The 21,225-nt window shown below is 44.2% G+C and overlaps 1 protein-coding gene across 1 annotated transcript in view; it reads right to left on the bottom strand.

Moving 5' to 3' along the window:
• APPBP2 (amyloid beta precursor protein binding protein 2) overlaps positions 1 to 16,950 on the bottom strand; it is a 48,290-nt gene extending 31,340 nt beyond the window's left edge. Inside the window, exon 1 of the mRNA XM_049771878.1 lies at positions 16,800 to 16,950. Coding sequence (XP_049627835.1) covers positions 16,800 to 16,937 — 138 coding nt within the window. The 5' untranslated portion in view covers positions 16,938 to 16,950. The remainder of the gene's footprint in view (positions 1 to 16,799) is intronic.
• Positions 16,951 to 21,225: the final 4,275 nt, after the last annotated feature.

Raw genomic sequence — 21,225 nt, forward strand, 5'->3', positions numbered from 1 at the left:
CAGACTGACCAAGAACTGCTTCCTGAGCACCCCTTGGAAGCCCTTCACCTCAAAATATATAAAGCCCTTGAGCCAGAAAGACTGCTCAAAAGGGCTGGAGCATACCCGGCATACAAGACTCTGAGTCTAATTCCCAGCACTGTAGGGCTTCTTGAGTACTTCAGGTTTAAGTCTGGTGGTGCCAAGTATATATGCACCACACCACCAGTACAGATATCAAACCATCTGCCCTGAACAGCCAGGCTGAATATAGTCAGTAGAGGGACCTAGGAGCAGAACATGGGAAAACCTCTTTAATCCTAGAGTTTAGTACCAAAAACACCAAGTAAAGCTTGATAACTTTTCACAAAGTAAACATGCACAGAGAACCAGATCATGAAATAAATCATCAAAATCCAACAAATCTCCATGTCCCTGAACAATAATTACCCTCCAAGAGTGCCCTCCAGCACAATTAATTTTGTTTTTATGGGGGTGGGGAGTAAAGGAGCCACACCTGACAGTACTCAGGGCTTACTCCTGGAGACTATTTGTAATGCTGGGGTATCAAACCCAAGTCAGCTAATATGCAAGGCAAGCACTCTACCTATTGAAATTACTGCGTTTTTCGCTCTACAAGATGCACCTGACCATATGACGCACATAGTTTTTATCTTTTTTTTTATTTATTTTTTTTTTTTTTGGTTTTTGGGCCACACCCGGTGACGCTCAGGGGTTACTCCTGGCTATGCGCTCAGAAGTCGCTCGTGGCTTGGGGGACCATATGGGACACCGGGGGATCGAACCGCGGTCCGTCCTAGGCTAGCGCAGGCAATGCAGGCACCTTACCTCTAGCGCCACCGCCCGGCCCCGCGCACATAAGTTTTTAAACGAGGAAACAAGAAAAAAATATTCTAAAGTAAATGGTGTGCTAAAATAGCTAATAAATGCAACGTGAGACACTGTCAGGAGACAGCAGGTGCAAACACAACCAGCCTGCAAAGCTGAAGTATATTTACAATATGCCGGTCCACAGTTGGTTAAACACATAAACACATTTACCTTTTTTTTTTGGGGGGGGTTTTGGGCCACACCCGTTTGATGCTCAGGGGTTACTCCTGGCTAAGCGCTCAGAAATTGCCCCTGGCTTGAGGAGACCATATGGGATGCGGGGGATCGAACCTCGGTCGCAATCTTTCCTTGGCTAGTGCTTGCAAGGCAGACACCTTACCTCTAGCGCCACCTCACCGGCCCCCTAACTTTTTTTAACATCAGAAAATAAAAACACAAATTTGAAATACTTTATCGTTATTATAAAAAAATAAAAGTCGGGCCCGGAGAGATAGCACAACCAAAGGTGGTTGGTTCGAATCCCGGTGTCCCATATGGTGCCCCGTGCCTGCCAGGAGCTATTTCTGACCAGACAGCTAGGAGTAACCCCTGAGCACCGCCGGGTGTGACCCAAAAACCAAAAAAAAAATAAAATAAAAAAATAAAAGTCACAGCAGCAATCAAATAGTCTTAAATGAAAGCTCTGTATGTGATGGTAAAAGTAAGTTAATCTAATTGTCATACTATGTGGTATGTCTGTTCAATAAAGGGGGCATAACACTGCTGATGTCAAGTGGTTAGTATATGCTCTTCTCTCCTGCTCTTGGGCTTCAGCTCCAGGCGGCATTCGCTCCATAAGACGCACAGATATTTTACCCCATCTTTTGGGGAGGGAAAAGTGCATCTTATGGTACATAAAATATGGTAGCTTCTCCAGTTCAATTTCCCATTTTAAAATTAAAGAAGTAGAGCCATATTACATACCCACAGCTTTCAAACTGCACCATGTGCCCTGGGACAGATAAAATACAATATTTTAAATTTGGAAAGAAATAAAGACTATCTGCATTACACCATACCAAGTACAAGACTCTCCATATTTGCAAAGCTGCACTTTCCCTGACAGCAATATGCAAAAATCATCACGTTAATGCAGGGGTGGTGAACAAGTTCAACACAAAGAGCCAAAATTCTAAACTGTGAGAGTCAGAGAGCCACACCATGCAGTGACCTGTCAAAACAGACAAACACTCACACAAAAGCATATAATTTTAGCAATAATATATTAAACACATATTGCATTTTTGTTTGTTTGTTTGTTTTTTGGGCCACACCCGGCGGTGCTCAGGCGTTACTCCTGGCTGTCTGCTCAGAAATAGCTCCTGGCAGGCACGGGGGACCATATGGGACACTGGGATTCGAACCAACCACCTTAAGTCCTGGATTGGCTGCTTGCAAGGCAAACGCCACTGTGCTATCTCTCTGGGCCCACACACATATTGCATTTTGTCATTTTGAATGAGGGTAAAAATCCTGCAGTGATGGTGAGGGTGTGCTGCATCCTCCTCGTTAAGAACTAAGGGCAAGATGTGACCCAACATGTGACACACGGGTCCTCCCCCCTCCTGCAGTTGTTTCCGAGGGATGGGAGATGGAAAGACGCAGCTTTGGGGCGGGACTCCGCACTCAGAGATCTCTCCTCAGAGGTCCCTCCTCAGAAGCAGCATAACAAAATCCAAACTAGGCAAAGAGCCACAATATACAAAATAATAAGAGGCAAAGAGCCACATTCATTTTGGCCGGGAGCCGCATGCCGCACGTTCGCCACCCCTGGTCTAAGATTTCCACCTGGGAACAAGCATTCAGTCTAGGACCCTAGGGGAGTTAGGGTATATATAAGCCATGGCCAAGCCTGCATCAGAGATGAACGTACAGCCCCAGGAAGCAGATAAAAGGGATACACCATTCAAATGCCACAAGATACATAATTCAGATGTTACTAGGCTGATCTGTTTTAAGGTTTATCCTGAATGCACGTGTGTTCCGGGTCTGTGTTTCCCTTTGTCTCTAACTCTTATCTGAAGGCCACATTCCCACAAGCTAACAAGTTAACAAAGGGGCCCGGAGAGATAGCACAGCGATGTTTGCCTTGCAAGCAGCTGATCCAGGACCAAAGGTGGTTGGTTCGAATCCCGGGTGTCCCATATGGTCCCCCATGCCTGCCAGGAGCTATTTCTGAGCAGACAGCCAGGAGTAACCCCTGAGCACTGCCGGGTGTGACCCAAAAACAAAACAAAAAAAACAAAAACAAAAACAAAACAAAACAAAAACCAAGATAACAAAGAGAGAAGAAGATTAGCAAGAGCAGAACCTTTCATGGGGAAAGAGGGAACCCCAGAATCCTACACATGTTAAGACTTTGGGACCTAAACTAGCAGTCAGATACCTCCTCAGGACCTAGTCAGTCTGTGGGTGATACACAGAAGACAGATCCAATCACAGAACGCAGAGGCCTCAGAAAAGAAACTGACAGTGGAACTGGAACTTGCACAAAGTAAATTTGATCCTGTGGTACAAAAACAATCTGACTACACATTTGATATACGACATACAAAAAAAATAATCACCATTTTTCATGTGATAAATGAAACCAGAGATTCATAACTTAATATTCAAATGCCTGGGATTTATCCAAATCTAATGGTATACAAAGTACTGGGAACATCTCAATTTGCATGGAAAAACAAAATGAACCAAACCTTTCATTGTAAGGGCCAGATTGATAGTATGGCAGGTAGGGTGCTTGCTTTACATAAAGCAGAACCAGGTTTGATCCCCAGCATCCCTTATGTTCTAAGCACTACTAGGAACCAAGAGTAACCCACGAGCATCGTCACGTGTGGCCCCCAAACAACGAACTTTTCACTGTATTAATTCTACTGACAAGCATGTGGATAGTTTCTACCTTTGGTTTACTATGAGTACTATTGCTAACAGCAATATTAAGTGTATGATATATCTTGAAGTGGAATTAAATTAAGGATTTATATGGATGTTCAGTATTAGTATGTAAATTTTTGTTTTCCAAAGGGTATTTGGGGAGTAGGAGACATAGTACAGTGGGAAAGGCAGTTGACTTCCATGCAGTTGAACCAGGTTCGATCCCAGCATTCCACGTCTCTTGAGCCTGCTAGGAGTGATTCCTGAACACAGAATCAGGAGTAAGTCCTAAGCACTGGCTGGTGTGGCCTCCCAAAAATGTAAAAACAAACCAGCATGATTTACACCAGCACCAGGAATCGGTCTTCTACAGGGATGGTCCTAATGCTGCCCTGGCATCAATTTGCTCCAGAATGGTTCCTATAACATCCGGACGACTTGGTAACGGCAACAACTTGTTTTCAGGGCAGGGTTCCCTGCACTGCCATCTAACAGTGAGATAAAACCAGAAGACACTCTGTGTCACCCTGACTTTAACATGAGCTGTACCAAAACCAGGATCTCCAACTAAAGAAACCTGACTGCAACAATCGTGACTGTAAAGAACTTTTACTGGGACCACAGAGAAAGATTTTGGAGTTAGAAAACTTAGTATGCCTGGAGCCTGTAGTTGGTCTTATGGCAGAATGCTTCAGGCTAAGGTCTCCCTGTTTTTAGGCCAAAGATTTTTTCCTTTCTGTTTCTCGATATTTTGCTATGCCTATGCAAACAAAACAAAAAACCTGCCACACAAGTTTTTTTTTAAATTGGATTTTTTAAATCTCATCTTTTAAATTCGGGCTCCTGCCTTTTTCATAGAAACTTGGGACAGATTATTTTACCACATATTCCCACATTTTTCTATAAAACTAAGAAAGGGGCCGGAGAGATAGCACAGGGGTAGGGCTTGCATGCAGAAGAACGGTGATTCAAATTCCGGAATCCCATATGGTACCCCAAGCCTGCTGGGGGTGATTTCTGAGTGTAGAGCCAGGAGTAGCCCCTGAGCTCTGCCAGGTGTGACCCCTCCCCCCAAAAAAAGGAATGGGGCCGGAGAGATAGCATGGAGGTAGGGCATTTGCCTTGCATGCACAAGAACAGTGGTTCGAATCCCGGATCCAATATAGTCCCCAGAGCCTGCCAGGAGTGATTTTTGTGCATAGAGCCAGGAGGAACCCCTGAGCGCTGCCAGGTGTGGCCCAAAAACAAAAAACTAAGAAGAAAGGATCAAAGAAAGGCCAAGTGGTCTTGGAATGCTTTGGTGGAGAAATAAGGACAGAACTAAATAACCAAGCCAAAATCAGTGATAATAGAATCAAGGGGCCTAAACTTTAATGATCTAAACTTAAAGGGACCTGTTATACTGGCAGGTCAGAGGGCAAAGGATGGTGGTATAAGATGCACCTTGTGGCCATTAATGGAAGGAGGTTGACATGGTGGTGGGAAAGGCCCTGACTCATTGTATAATTCAAATTCAACTATGAAGGGTTCCATTGATCACAATTGTTTAAATAAAATAAAGGAAAAGTAAAAACAAAACAGTTAAGGGGAGGTTTGTGGATTAGTGATAAAATTTTTACCTTGTATGTGTGAGGCTGTGGGTTTGATTCTGAACATTATGAGGTCCCAAACATCAGTCAGGAGTAGCCCAAGCACATCTGGATGTGGCCTCAAAACAAAATTTAAAAAAAGATATGCCCGGGGCCGGAGCAATAGCACAGCAGTAAGGCATTTGCATTGCATGCCACCAACACAGGACGGACCTGGTTCGAATCTCAGCATCCCAAATGGTCTCCCAGGCCTGCCAGGAGTGATTTCTGAGCACAGAGCCAGGAGTAACTCCTGAGCTCCACCGGGTACGACCCTTCCCTCCCCCAAAAAATAGGTATACCAATATATATTCCAACTAACAGTCTATGAGGGTGATAATTGTTCCATAAGTAATACTTTTGTTTTGTTTTGCTTTGTTTGGTCACACGGGCAGCACTCAGGAATTGCTCCTGGCAGGCTCGAGGGACTATACTGGATGCCGGGGTTTGAACCAGGTTCCATCTGGTGTTGGCTGCATGCAAGGCAAATGCCTTACCGCTGTGCTATCGCTCCAGTCCCAAATAATACTTTTTAAAAAAGTCATTCTAAAAAATGTATAGCAAAACAGGCATTTCCCTAAAAAACAAAATGAAGTGAGCATTTTTCCAAATATTACTGGTCCTTTTGAAGCACTGAAATTCTTTCCTTATTTAAAAAAAATAAAAGGGCAGGAAAGATAGTACAGAGGGGATGGTGATTACCTTGCACAGAGCCAACTGGATTCCATCCCTGGCATCCCATTTGGTGCTTTGAGCCCTGCCAGGATTCAGAGTGCAGAGCCAGAAGTGGTTCCAAAGCAAACAATAAAGGACAAAAACTAAAATACAAATGGGGGCTAGAGAAACGATATGATAGGCAAGGCACATATCTTGCAAGTGACAAACTCAGGTTCAAGCCCTGGCATTGCATATGGTCCTCTAAGTACCACCAGAAGTAATCCCTGAGTACAGAGCCAAGAGTTAAGACAGCCACGTGGTCCAAAAACAAAAACAAAAAAATGGCAAGTGCTTTTCATTTTCTTAATTTCTAGATATTCAGATAAAGGATCAATCAATTTTAGATAAACATTATAAATTTCTTTAGTTCTGCGGTTTGGTTTTCCAATTTCAAGTAAAAAATTTTAGGATATCAGATAACTCAAAAAGTTGTTTATGCTTTACATGTAGACGCCTCAGGTTCACTCCCTCACAATAGAAAGGAGTCCTGAACATGCAGCTGGGAGTACTCCCTAAGCACTTTAAGATGTGGGCCCACTGCCCTCAAAAAAATGTTAGGGGGCTGGAACATTTAAAGCCAGTGTTCAGCCATTGGAACACTTGCCTTGAATGTATGAGGTTTAGTCTCCAGAATCACACAATTTTAAGATAAGTGGCTCTACCACTGAGACAATTTCAGGCCTACTTTTCATTTTCTTAATAATACTTTATTTGGGGCCAGAGCAGTGGCACAAGCAGTAAGGCATTTGCCTTGCACCAGCTAACCTAGGACGGACCACGGTTCAATTCCCCAGCGTCCCATATGGTCCCCCAAGCCAGGAGTGATTTTTGAGTGCATAGCCAGGAGTAACCCCTGAGCATCAACAGGTGTGACCCAAAAACTAAAAAAATAAATAATACTTTATTTTTATTTTTATTTTTGGGAGGGCCACGCTCAGTGATGCTTAGAGGTTGCCCCTGGCAGGTTGCATGCAAGACAAACATCCCACCCACTGTACTATTTGCTCTAGCCCAAAGTTATCTTCTTTTGATAAATACTCTTAGTTTTTATACATCCAACCTACCCAATTATACTAATATTTAGTCTACCCCCTTTTTGGCTTTTAGGCCAAACACCTAGTGGTGTTCAGGGATTACTCCTGGCTCTGTGCTCAGAAAGTACTCCTAGCAGGCTCAGGAGACTATATGAGATGCTGGGGATCAAATGTGGGTCGACAGCATGCAAAGCAAATGCCCTACCTGCTATGCTATTGCTCCAATTCAATTTATTTAGTCCATCATTTCCAGATTCAATAAACCTTTGCTGAGACAGTAAAAATGCCCCCCCCAATAGAAAACTTCATGCTTAGACCAGCAACCTAATTTTTTTTATTAAATAATATTTTTATTGTGACCAAAATGTGAGTAACGAATATTTCACAGTAATATTGAAGGTACATAGTGACAATGAATCAGGGACATTCCCACCACGAGGGTTGTCTTCCCTCCTGACCTTTTCCCAGCATGTGTCCCATATCTCCCTCCTTTGCCCCCCTCCTGCTAATGTAACTATTCCCCTCTGTATATAGCTTGTTGTATACAGGGTATCGATTCTGCAGCAACTTTTACTGATATAGTATGAGGTAAGGTCCTGATTTCCTCCCACCACTCAAGCCTTCACAAGGATATCTAACTGGTCAACAATTCTTTTTTTTTTTTGGGGGGGGGGCACACCCAGCGGTGCTCAGGGGTTACTCCTGGCTGTCTGCTCAGAAATAGCTCCTGGCAGGCACGGGGGACCATATGGAACACCGGGATTCGAACCAACCACCTTAGGTCCTGGATCGGCTGCTTGCAAGGCAAACGCCGCTGTGCTATCTCTCCGGGTCCAACAATTCTTTATTTTAATCTTCCTTTTCCATTGTACTGTTGTATCATACATCAGGTAGCAACATGTGTTCTCACCTATTTCTGAGCTGCCTGTTTTGTTCCATTCTATATGTCAATAGTGTTATCTTAATTGTCACAGCTTGATTTTAGTGCTATAAATCCTCCAGATTTTCCTTCTTCATGACTGCCCTGGCATACATTTCAGTTAAGTATCTTTTGATCTTTATTAGCCATTGTATTTTCCTCTTCTGGTCCTCTGGAAATGATTATATTTTCATTTGCCTATACTTTTGTTTTGTTTTGGGCCACACCCAGCAGTGCTTAGGGGTTACTCCTGGCTCTATAATGGGCTGAGTACAAGGTAAATCCTCTACCTCAATCCCTACGTAAATTTTTTTTTAATTCTACAATTTCCCTTTTGTGTTTATTTTTTGGGGCATACGCAGCAGTGCTCAGGGGTTACTCCTGGCTCTGTGCTCAGAGGTCACCTCTGGCAATGCTTGGGGGACAATATGGGATGCCAGGGATCCAACCTAAGTCAGCCATATATAAGGCAAAAGTCCTACCAGCTGTATTATCACTCTGGCACCAATTTCCTCTTATTTTTAATTCAATCTAAAGCATCATTTTCCCCGTGTTTTGGTTTCAAATGAAGAAAAGTCTTTTTCATGACAAGATGGTATTATAGCACTGGCAATATGATACAGGAGAAAGTACAGTGGGAAAGGCACTTGCCTTGCACAGTCAACCTGGATTCTATAATCCCCAGCACCCCAAGCCACCAAAAATGATCTCTGAGCACAGAGCCAGCAAATAGAACTAAGCAGTGCCAGGTGACCCAGGATTTAAAAAAATTTTTTTCAAGGCAGGAGATAGTTCCAAGAGGTGAGTATATATACACTTTGCGTACAGAAGGCCCTGGTTCAATCCTTGATTCATATGGTCCCCTAACTATAGAGCTGGAAATAACCTCTGAGCACTGCCAGGTATAGCACTAAAATAGAACTCATAAATTATTTTAATTGCAATTTGATTCATTAACTTACTCTGAAATTTTCATGATTTAATCTGCCAGATCCATTTGACTAAAATTTATTGAGTATTTGGCATACGAAATGTTTTTTTGGGTTCTTTGTTTTTTGTTTTTGGGTCACACCCGTAGAGCTCAGGGGTTACTCCTGGCTTTACGCTCAGAAATCGCTCCTGGCAGGCTCAGAGGACCATATGGGATGCCGGGATTCGAATCACTGTCCTGCATGCAAGGTTAAATGACCTACCTCTAAGCTATCTCTCCGGGCCCTGGCATAAGAAATGTTAACTTTTCTCCTGTGCTCAAAAGATTTTGGATATTTTCCCCATTAGCAGACTGATCTGATTATTTGGTAGTGCTGGGGACTGATCCAAGGCCTCACACATGTAAGACAAGTGCTCGATTACCGAGCTACAGTACTGGCCACCCTCCACAGCCAACTCTGCCTCCTTTTGTACTCAGGGAGCCTAGGGACTCTCCTGGCAGAGATCCCAAGTATGGCATTCTGCTCCAGTTCTATGGAGCAACAGAAATACTAAAGGAACACATAGCACTGGAGATCAATCTGGGCTGGGGCACATGAAGACATGCACCTAAACTCTGTACTCTCTCTTTTGATCATCTTCCACCAATTCAAAATACCACAATCATATAACTTTGTTCAACAGTAAATTGTTACTTATCCCTTGGTTTCCATGCAAATTTCCTACTCTGTTCTGTAAATCAATTACTGTCTCTGTGCCAATGCTACACTTTTTTAAAATACATAGATTTCAATACTATAGTTGGTTCACTATTTGCTTTTACTTGGTAAATAATTTTATAGTCCTTTTATTCACTTACTCATTTCCATGAATCCTGGAATTTTAAGTGCCTCTGAAAAAAGCATATTCAAAATACAGGTATTTACTGAACCATCTATAGCATCTGTCAATTCTATGGTGGACAACACCCAGTTTGCTCAGGGCCTGCTCCTGCCTCTGTGCTCAGGATCACTCTTGGGGGTCTCTGGAGAACCATATGCAGTGCTGGGACTCAAACTGTGGCTAGCCATGTAATGTAAAAGGCAAATTCGTAAAACCCCGATACTATCTATTCAGTCCACTATTTTTCAGTTTTCAGAGGCCTCCAAAAAATGCTCAAGGGATCTAGGACCCCTATGCAGCTATTCTTGGCCAAGTGGGCTGTTATTTGCAATGCAAGGACCTAAAAATGTGGTGCTACTAGGGCCACTCTAGTGATCTACCTTAACCTAAGTACTGTCTCTGTGCCCTATCAATTTAACATAACCATTTAACATAATTAAACATATACACTTTTAGTGAGCTAGCAACCCTTCTCAGCAGCAGCCATTTCCAATTTCTGTTTAGCTTTCCCCTGTAAAAGCTAGCACTCTTGATCCTCATTCTTTTCTGTTTGTTTTGTTTTGCTTTTGTTTTGGGTCAGGGGTTACTTCTGGTTCTGCGCTCAGAAATAGCTCCTATCTGGCTCGGTGGACCATATGGGATGCTGGGATTCAAACCACAGTCCTGGGTTGGCTGCTGCAAGGCAAACGTCCTAGGGCTGTGCTATCTCCTAGAGCTGTGCTATCGCTCAGGCCCCTTAATCCTTATTCTTAACAGATATTACTTACCTCCTTATTTAGGATAATCATGCTTTACAAACCTACCTATGTTGGTAAGTATGTCCTTAACTCTTTCCACTTATGTTGAATATGTATTCTGGGGCCACCTAATGTTGAGTATGTATTCTGGGGGCCGGAGAGATAGCATGGAGGTAAGGCATTTGCCTTGCATGCAGAAGGACAGAGGTTCAAATCTCGGCATCCCATATGGTCCCCCGAGCCTGCCATGAGCAATTTCTGAGCACAGAGCCAGGAGTGAGCGCTGTCGGGTGTAACCCAAAGAGTATGTATTCTTTCCAACTCCAGTTTAAGACTAATACCTTAATCCAGGGGTCTTCAAACTATGGCCCGTGGGCCACATGTGGCCCGCAGAGGAGTCTGATCCGGCCCGCCAGCAGTGAGCGCTGTTTGGTTGCCAAGATACCTGCCAGCATATACACTCATGACGTGAACCACCTCTGCCCACAGAAGTCCGTTTCTATGACTTACTTCTCAGATTACAGCTTTTCTACTTTCAAAAAACCAAGTAGTACCAGAGCTCAATGATGCAGAATGGAAATGGCACCTTGCCTTTCTGACAGATATAACAGAGCTACTCAACAGTTTCAGTCTGCAACTTCAAGGCAAGGGGAAGCTCATCTGTGATATGGCATCGCATGTGCAAGCATTTGAAGTAAAATTAGGCCTTCTCATCAAACAAGTACAGGAGGAAACCTTCAGTCATCTCCTAACAACTCAAAACCTGTCAGGGACAAACCATTGGTTGCATTCCCAAAGGAAACATGTCTGGTTTCACTAGAATTGTTGCAAAAGTAGTTTCAATTTAGATTCCTAAAGAGCTTCATCTCCATATACAGGACATACAGCTTTTTTGTAACCCATTTTCTGTTGAGATTGAAAATGTCCTTACAATTCACCAAATGGAACTGGCTGAACTGCAGAATTGTGACTCTGAAAGATGCATTGAAGTCAAGTAACCTTTTGAATTTCTATGCATCTCTCCCCTCTGAGACATATCCAAATATCAGGAACCATGCACTCAAAATGGTAACCATCTTTGGTAGCACTTATGCCTGTGAACAGACTTTTTCAAGAATGAAACATCTGCAATCTCCAATCAGATCAAGATTAACTGATGCCCACTTGCATCACTTATTACGGCTGGCAGTGACAAATATGGAACCAGACATTGACCATCTCATTAGCCAAAAGCAGGCCCACAGTTCCCATTGAAATACTGGTGCGTGATCTGTTTATTTATAAATGGTTTTCATTTTATTTATAGAAGATATGTGCAGTGTGAGTAGGAATTAGTAGCTCATATAGTCCGGCCCTCCAGCTCTCTAAGGGACCGTAATCTGGCCCCCACTTTAAAAAGTTTGAAGACCGCTGCCTTAATCTATGCACAGTGAAGGAATGTAGTCCGTTAATTTATGTTCCTGCACAAGGACTGTTTCCCCAGCTTCAATAGCTATTTCAATTTCTGGCTTTCTTTTAGTGTCTGCCACTGAGCCAACAAATATAGTCTAATGTCTTTCATTCTCCCTCACATTTTGCCTTTATATATGAAATCCTTACTACCTTTTTTAGAATAATCCCAACCTTATGTTACTTGCCCCTTCTCCTGAAGTGTTATGACTATGACTTTGCCTTTAAATATTACAAAATTAACAGAGGGGCTGGTGTGATAGCACAGCAGTGGGGCGTTTGCCTTGCACACTGCCAACCTGGGATGGACCCGGGTTTGATCCCCAGCATCCCATATGATCTCCAGAGTCTGCCAGGAGTGATTTCTGAGCGCAGAGCCAGGAGTAACCCCTGAGTGCCAGGTGTGGACCAAAAGCAAAAAAATTAACACAACATTGGACAACTCCAACCAAAAATATGTGGGAAATTTTAACTGTTCTAGGACTACATCTATTGATGTGAATTAAGACTACTTGTGGGATCTAACTATAAATTTTTCCTTCAATCTATCTTGGAGACATAAAAGTCATTAGAGTTTGAGTAGAAGGTATATATTATTTGTGCAAGTATTAAATCTTTACAGAGTATCTAATGTGTTAATGCAGTATTTATAATCAAGAAAAGTTCCTAGTTCTGACATTAATGAATGGAATTCTAGGGACTGGAGAGACAGCACAGTGGTAGGGCAATTGCCTTGCCAATCCAGGTCAGACGGTGGTTTGAATTCTGGCGTCCCATATGGTCCCTTGTGCCTGCCAGAGAACCCTGAGCACCGCTGGGTGTAAACCAAAAAAAAAAAAAAAAAGGGATTATAATGGTTTACTTGAATAACTAATAAAAAATTTGCTCTACCAGAGGAGTGCAGTTAGAGCAGAGAAGGCACCATTATGATAATGATAGTTGGAAATCTCTCTGGACAAGAACTGAAAGGGTGCTGAAAGAAGGTAGTGAAATGCATGATACCCTTTCAGTAGCAATACTGCAAATCAATGTCTAAAAGGAAAAAAAGAAAAAGAAGGAGAGAAAGGGGGTAGAGCAAGAGAAGAAGGGCAAAAGGGGGTGAAAAGGAGGGAGGGAGGGAAGAGAGAGAAGAAAAATGTCTGCAACAGAGGCAGGCAGAGGGGAGGCGAAACTGGGGACACTGATGGTAGGAAATGTGAACTAGTGAAGGGTGTTGGGCATTGTATGACTGAAACTCAGTCATGAGCAACTTTCTAACTTTTTGTTTTGTTTTGTTTTGGTTTTTGGGCCACACTCGTTTGACACTCAGGGGTTACTCCTGGCTATGCGCTCAGAAATCGCCCCTGGTTTGGGGGGACCATATGGAACACCGGGGGATCAAACCGCGGTCCATCCTACGCTAGTGCTTGCAAGGCAGACACCTTACCTCTAGCGCCACCTTCCTGGCCCCAACTTTCTAACTTTTAATCTCGCAGTGATTCAATTAAAATTTTATTATAAAAAAAATCTGTCTTTCGGGGCTGGAGAGATAGCATGGAGGTAAGGCATTTGCCTTTCATGCAGAAGGTCAGTGGTTTGAATCCCAGCGTCCCAAATGGTCCCCTGAGCCTTCCAGGAGTGATTTCTGAGCGTAGAGCCAGGAGTAACCCCTGAGAGCTGCCGGGTGTGACCCCCCCAAAAAAAAAAAAAACGAAAAAAACAAAACAAAACAAAACAAAACCTTTCATTAAGATAATCTACTACCTCAACTGGCAATCTATGTTTTGTTTCTGCAGTCAGAGATGGGAACCCAGATCTCATACATGTTAGGTTTACTACTGAGCCACAAAGTCTCTCAAAGCAAGAAAGAAAGGTGTACAGAAACTCAATATTAGATATGAGACCATGATTACATTATCAAACTTCCTCACCTATGAAACAGGGTCAGTCCCTATTTTACCATTTGACAATGGGGATTAAACAAGATAAGTAGCACTTACAGGTCAGGCAGGCACACATGCTGAATACCTCCATCACATAGCACCATACTCCAAAAGGCACACATCCTTCAAGAGTGTAAGAGCTCCAAAAGCGAGCAATGTTTAAACTTTGAGAGCTATGTCAAACAGAAAATGTGGTCCAGGGGCCGGAGAGATAGCATGGAGGTAAGGCTTTTGCCTTTCATGCAGGTCATTGGTTCAAATCCCAGCATCCCATATGGTCCCCCGAGCCTGCCAGGAGCGATTTCTTAGTGTGGAGCCAGGAGTAACCCCTGAGCTCTGCCGGGTGTGACCCAAAACCCAAAAACCCCAAAAAATAAATAAATAAACAAACAAACAAACAGTATAGGGCAGTGATGGCTAACCTTTTTGGGGGCCGGCGCGGTAGCGCTAGAGGTAAGGTGTGTCTGCCTTGCCAGCGTTAGCCTAGGACGGACTGCAGTTCGATCCCCCGGCATCCCATATGGTCCCCCAAGCCAGGAGCGACTTCTGAGAGCATAGCCAGGGGTAACCCCTGAGCGTCACCGGGTGTGGCCCAAAAACCAAAAAAAAAAAAAAAAAAAAAAAAGAAAGAAAGAAAGAAAGAAAGAAAATGTGGTCCAAACACTATCTTGTTCTTACTAAACATCCTCAAATATAAAGTTCCAATTCAAACTAAAAGGAACTAAAAAATCAAAGCATTTGTGGGAAAAAAAATCAAATATTTAATGTAATTTGTTTGACAAAAATCCAACAATTTCCTTAATAAAAAATGCTTAATATATGTAAATATATATGGCTTAATAAAAGGGATAACAGTACACAATTTTCTAAAAGGAGAAAGACAAATCTACTCATCACTCCTTAGGAGATATTAATCTTAAACCTAATTCTTAGATATATGCAAAAATAATTAAGTGTACCAAAGTTAAAAAGTTGGAGTGTAGCAGAGTTTTCTCTAAATCTCCTTGCCCCAAATAATATTATAAATGACCAACAAACATTAAAATGGCCCAGATATTAAAGGGGATAAACATTTTGACTGTAAGAACTAGTGTAAAGCAGCTGGATTTAGTAGAATGCAGCAAGTCAGCTGCTTTTTTGAGAAAAATATTCAGGGGGTGGAGAATAATGGGCATTCTTCCCAACGACACAACTGCCATTAAACACCATCCATATATAAAAGCACATACACATCTGTTAGATATCAATTTACACTATTCCAGCCAAGGACAAAGCAAAAAAAAAAAAAAAAGCAAGTATTTAAGATCTAAAAAAATAAATCATTCGCTATTTATGGTCAAATTTTGCATGGGTGGCTGGCTACTGAAGGAGAAGAGCAATCCATGAAGATCTCAAGGCAAGGGGAAAAAACGGAATAATAAATTCCCTGTTCACTTGAAATGAAAGGGGGGGGGGGAGAATAAAAAAAAAAAAAGGGGAGTGAGACTCCAAATCCATCCAGTTCTCCTCCACAAGAAAAGGAACAAAAAAGTCTGTCCACATCTCAAGACACTAACCCTCGTCACTCCCTGGAGAGTGACCCCTACACTTTTGAATTCGGATTGTGAAAGGGGAAGCGACTGAAGAATACTGCGAACTTGCAACTTTCAAACAGAGCAGTGTAGTCTAATTCTCAAGTTGTTTTGTTTGTTAGCTTGCTTAAGAAACTCTCATCTTTCCATATAGTTGCAATTCCTTTTCCCAGTTCCTATAACAGTCTCTCTCTCTCCCCTCTCTCCTCTCTCCCTCCCTCTCCCTCTCTGTCTCTCCCTTTCTCTCCCTCTCTGGCTCACTCTCTCCCCACCCCGACCTCCCAGCACTTTTCCATTTAGTTGCAATTCCTTTTCCCAGCTCCCATAACATACACACACAAGCACACTCTGCTTCCAGCAGAAGCAAACACTCAAGCTTTCTTTAAAAAATCATGCAAGAAAAAGCAAATGGCACTATCATTCCCAGTCATTCCTCAACTTCCATTCCTGGGTTTGTGGGGGGGGGGGGAGAGGCACAGTCTAATTCTCAAGTTTTTTTGTTTGCTTGCTTAAGGAACTCTCACCTTTCCATATAGTTGCAATCCCTTTTCCCAGTTCCTATAACACATACACACCCCGACCCCCAGCACCTTTCCATTTAGTTGCAATTCCTTTTCCCAGCTCCTATAACACACACACACACACACACACACACACACATTCGACCCCCAGCACCTTTCCATTTAGTTGCAATTCCTTTTCCTAGCTCCTATAACACACACACACACACACACACACACACATTCGACCCCCAGCACCTTTCCATTTAGTTGCAATTCCTTTTCCCAGCTCCTATAACACACACACACACACACACACACACACACTCGACCCCCCAGCACCTTTTCCATTTAGTTGCAATTCCTTTTCCCAGCTCCTATCACACACACACACACACACACACACAAATACACACACTCTGCTTCTGTTTGCAGAAGCCAACCCTCAAGCTTGCTTTAAAGAGCATGCACGAAAAAGCAAATGGCACTATCATCTCGTGTGTGTGTGTGTTGGGGGAAGGCGCTGGTCGCGATCCCGGCAGGAGCAGGCGGCGGGGGAGGTGGAGGAGGGGGGCAGGTCCACGCCTGGGTTCTCAAGAGAAGAGAAGAGGCGAGGGGTCGGGAGGGTGGAGGACCGGCCAGAGGGGCCGCACTCGTTGGTTCCTGCGGGAGCCGAGGCAGAGCCGAGCCGACGTGGAAGCGAGGGGGTGCGGCCCGCCCGCTCGCTCGCGCCCTCCGTCCTTCCCCGCCAGGGCCGTACCTTGTAGTACACATCGAACTGGATGTTCTCGGGCAGCGAGCGGATGTCTCGGCGGGAGCGGATGTAGTTGTCCACCACGGCCGAGATGGCGGTGTTGTAGAGCGTCTCGGGGATCCACTCGAGCTCCACGGCCGCCATCTTCCTTCCCTCCGCCGCCGCCGCCGCCGCCCGCAGGCCCCCGCCTCCCTCCGTAGCGACGCCTCCCCCCGCGGCCCCCGGAGGATTCGGACGGACGGCGGCGGCTGCGGCTGCGGCGGCCACGCGGGCGCACGACCAAATAAGGGCACACGGCCACCCGGAAGCGAGCGAGCGAGCGAGAGAGCGAGCGGCGCGGACGGACGGACGCTGGGCCCCCGGAAAGAGCCGCGGCCAGCCCCAAGGCTTCACATCACATTCCGGCTCTCCGAGAGAAACCCCGGCGCCGTCCGAATGCCGAGCGCCGCAGGGGCGGGGTTACGTGGGCGACGTCGTGACGTCATGACGTCGGCGCGCCGGAGGGAGGGAGGGAGGGAAGGAAGGAAGGCGGGAGAGCGGGAGTTCTAGGACGAGTCAAAGCGGCATGTCCGGGCCCGAAGGGTGGCGCAGGGCGTAAGGCGTCTGTCTGCCTGGCGCGCGCTTAGTTTAGCCTAGCCCTAGTCCTAGGACGGTCCGCGGTTCGATTCCCCCGGCGGCCCCTATGGTTTCCCCCCTACCCAAGCCAAGAGCAATTTCTGAGCCAGGAGGAAGCCCTCCCTGAGCGTCAACGGGTGTGGCCCAAAAGCCAAAAAAAAAAAAAAGGGGGGGTGTCACACACATACACACCCCACGTTGGAGTTGAAGCTGAACCCCAAGTTTGGATTCTCTCCCTCCCAGCATGCTACCTAATGATGAGGACCTTGGAAATTAGGCATTCTGGGAATTCACATACCTCTAGGAGCCCATCCTTAGAACGCCCATCTTCCAGCCAAGTTGAGAATCTTCATTTCAGGAACTGGTGGTGGCAGGCAGGGAGAGGGGAGAGAAGATTTCTTTTTGCCATCTTAAAAATATTTTTTTTAACTATTTTTCTTTCTTCTTTGGGATTTTGGACCACACCCGAATGCACTCAAGATGTTACTCCTGGCTCTGTGCTCAGAAATTATTCCTGGCAAGGGGGCATTGATGGTGGGAATGTTGCACTGGTCAACGGGGTGTCCTTTTTTTTTTTTTATTACTGAAACCCAACTACAAAAGCAGGTTTGTAATCATGATGCTGAAATAAAGATATTAATTTTAAAAAATTTATTCCTGGCAGACTCGGGGGATACCAGTGGATATGAGGTACCAGGGATAGAAACCTGGTTGGCTGCGTTCAAGGCAAAAGCCCTGCCCACTTCATTTGCACTGCTTTAACTTTTTTCTAAACATGTTTGTTTGTTTTTTTAGATGAACTTGTTTTTTAATTTAAAAAAGGAAAACAAAGCAGGGCATAGGTCTAATTATGAAATTACTGGTATCGATGAGAGTCAAAGGGATAAATGGTGGCTATGTTGGGGCCAAAGAGACGAGGCCCTGATAATGTATAAAGGAAAATGTATAGAACCTGAACCTGCCCAAGGCATGAAGGTCTTTAAAAGACACCCATCTCAGGAGCCTGGAAAGCTGCTGTGTTGCAGAATTCCAAGTCGAGTGCACAGAATGCACCACCTGAAAGAAATTCTGTCCTCTCACCAAGGAAAAGCCCCATTAATTTCTGCTTGTGTAAAGTTTTGGGACAAAGACCATTATGGGATCTACCCATACATAATCATAATCATCCCCAAAAAAAGCTGATTGGATAAGTCTGACATCTCTCTCTCTGACCCTGTCGCTATTTTTCATATTATTTGTGATTATTTTGAGTTTCACTTTTGTATTATAAAAATTGAGATGTGATGTTTATTTCCAGGGTTTTTTTTTTTTTGAGGGGGTCTCTTTCTCTCCCTTTATTTCCCAAATAAAGTTATTTTACTTCACTGTTTATCTCCTCCTGAAATTCTGTTCTGTGAAGAAAGGTAATGGACCTGAAAAACCTGGGCAGAATTTAAGACGGACTTTCGTGCAAACAATTTTTTTTTTTCCAGTCTGGCTCCCATTTCTCCTGAAGATATCAATGGCAGGGATCATTTCCCATGCTGGCCAGAACAAATGGAACCCAGGTACGGTTTAACAACTGCTTCTTAGGGCTGGTGAGATGTGAGGTTTTTATCATGTGGGTACTCAATGCAGATTCTTATCAGTCTAGATTTCCCCAGGGATTTCTGGTGAGTAAGGTGGGGAAAAGTGGTCGGCTTCCTTTTCTAGATTCTCTTCTCCCCACTTTTGTAAGTCACCCCAGGAGTCCAGCAGTAGAACTTAATTGTAAGATAGAAATGAAAATTTCAGTTTTTTTCTAAGGTGAGTGTTGTCTTCAATTCAGGTACTGATTGAATACAAATTTGTTTCAGCTTGGACAGATGTTATTTCTGTAACTTAATTTTCCAAGTCTGCAATATCAATAACTATAAAGCATTTTATACTCACAGAAATACTGGCTGTCTTTGAGAAGACTCATTTCTTCACTCTTTTTCGAGGGGAGGGTTTGGGCCACACATGGGGGCACTCGGGTAACTCTTGGCTCTGTGCTTAGAAATCACTCCTGGCAGTCTTGGGGGACCGTATGGTATACCGGGAATTGAACCCAAGTCTGTCCTGGGTCTGCCTAAACTAATGCAAAGCAAACACCATACTGCTGTGCTATCTCTCTGGTCCCATCACTTTTTTTTTCCCCCATCACTCTCTTTATCAAATCTTTTGAACAATGTGAAATCTGAAAAAAAAAAAAAAAAAAAAGAATATTCCTTCATCCTGGCTTTTTGCTGTCACATTATTAAGTGATTTGAGTGCTTATGAATAAGAAATTCAAAATCCTCTTCCTAGTCTATACTAGTTCTTAACCTATAATTTATCATCCTTCATAAGCTGTGATTGGCCTACCGGTCAGGTTGTTAGGGGCCAAAGGAATAGTTAAGTGACGTAGAATCCTTGCCTAAGGTGAAGAGTTCAGTTCCTGGTACAGTCACATGTCACATGTGCTGAGTATAGTCCTTGCAGATCTGGGTTTCAGCCTGACAACTCTGCTGACAGGAACCACAGACACTACAAAGGATTTGTGGCTGCATTGCAGTCAGGTGTGTAAGAGGGTGTGACTTCTGATGAGCTTCAGGGCTAAAAAGATGTGTGAATGCCATGGTCAGGAAGTGTGACCTCTGGTCAACACATATGTGCACCATAACAACTCACAGTGAGCACTACAACCAGAATGTGTGTCACAAATAAAGCACCTGATGCCAGGAAACTTTCGCAAGCATGCAAAAAAGAGTGCAGGGAGCCATAGCATGTGCACTTGCCTTGCACATGGCTGACCTAGGTTCAATCCCCAGTCTCCCATATGGTCCCCTGAGCCTGCCAGGAGTAATTTCTGAGTGCAGAGTCAGAAGTAACCCCTATGTTGGGGCTGGAGAGATAGCATGGAGGAAGGGAGTTTGCCTTGCATGAAGAAGGTTGGTGGTTGGAATCCTGGCATCCCATACGGTCCCCCGTGCCTGCCAGGAGTGATTTCTGAGCATAGAGCCAGGAGTAACTCCTGAATGCTCCTGGGTGTGTCCCAAAAAAAAAGTAACCCCTATGCACTGCCAGGTGTGGCCCCCCAAACAAAATACAAGGAAATGCAGGGACCAGAGTGATAGTACAACTTGCAACAGACTCAGATTCATTCCCTGGTACCCCTGTGGTCCCCTGAGCCCTGCCAGTAGTGATCACTAAGTATAGAGTTAGTATAGTTATATAGTATAGTTATATAGTATACTCCTGCCAGGAGTAATTTCTGAGTGCAGAGTCAGAAGTAACCCCTATGTTGGGGCTGGAGAGATAGCATGGAGGAAGGGAGTTTGCCTTGCATGAAGAAGGTTGGTGGTTAGAATCCTGGCATCCCATATGGTCCCCCGTGCCTGCCAGGAGTGATTTCTGAGCATAGAGCCAGGAGTAACCCCTGAATGCTCCTGGGTGTGTCCCAAAAAAAAAAGTAACCCCTATGCACTGCCAGGTGTGGCCCCCCCAAACAAAATACAAGGAAATGCAGGGACCAGAGTGATAGTACAACTTGCAACAGACTCAGATTCATTCCCTGGTACCCCTGTGGTCCCCTGAGCCCTGCCAGTAGTGATCACTAAGTATAGAGTTAGTATAGAGCTAGTATACTATAGTATAGTATAGCACTTATAGAGGTATAAGTGCTAAACACTAAGACCTGTGGGCTTAAGAGAGGAGAGTGCAAACCTCAGGAAGCACTGTCTACCAATCTCTCTCTTTCTCTCTCTCTCTCTCTCTGTCTCTCTCTTTCTCCCCCGCCCCCCGGCCTTCCTCCCCTCCCTCCCTCCTTCCTCTGACA

The sequence above is a fragment of the Suncus etruscus genome, chromosome 1 (genome assembly GCF_024139225.1).
Source record: "Suncus etruscus isolate mSunEtr1 chromosome 1, mSunEtr1.pri.cur, whole genome shotgun sequence".
Classification (NCBI taxonomy): domain Eukaryota; kingdom Metazoa; phylum Chordata; class Mammalia; order Eulipotyphla; family Soricidae; genus Suncus; species Suncus etruscus.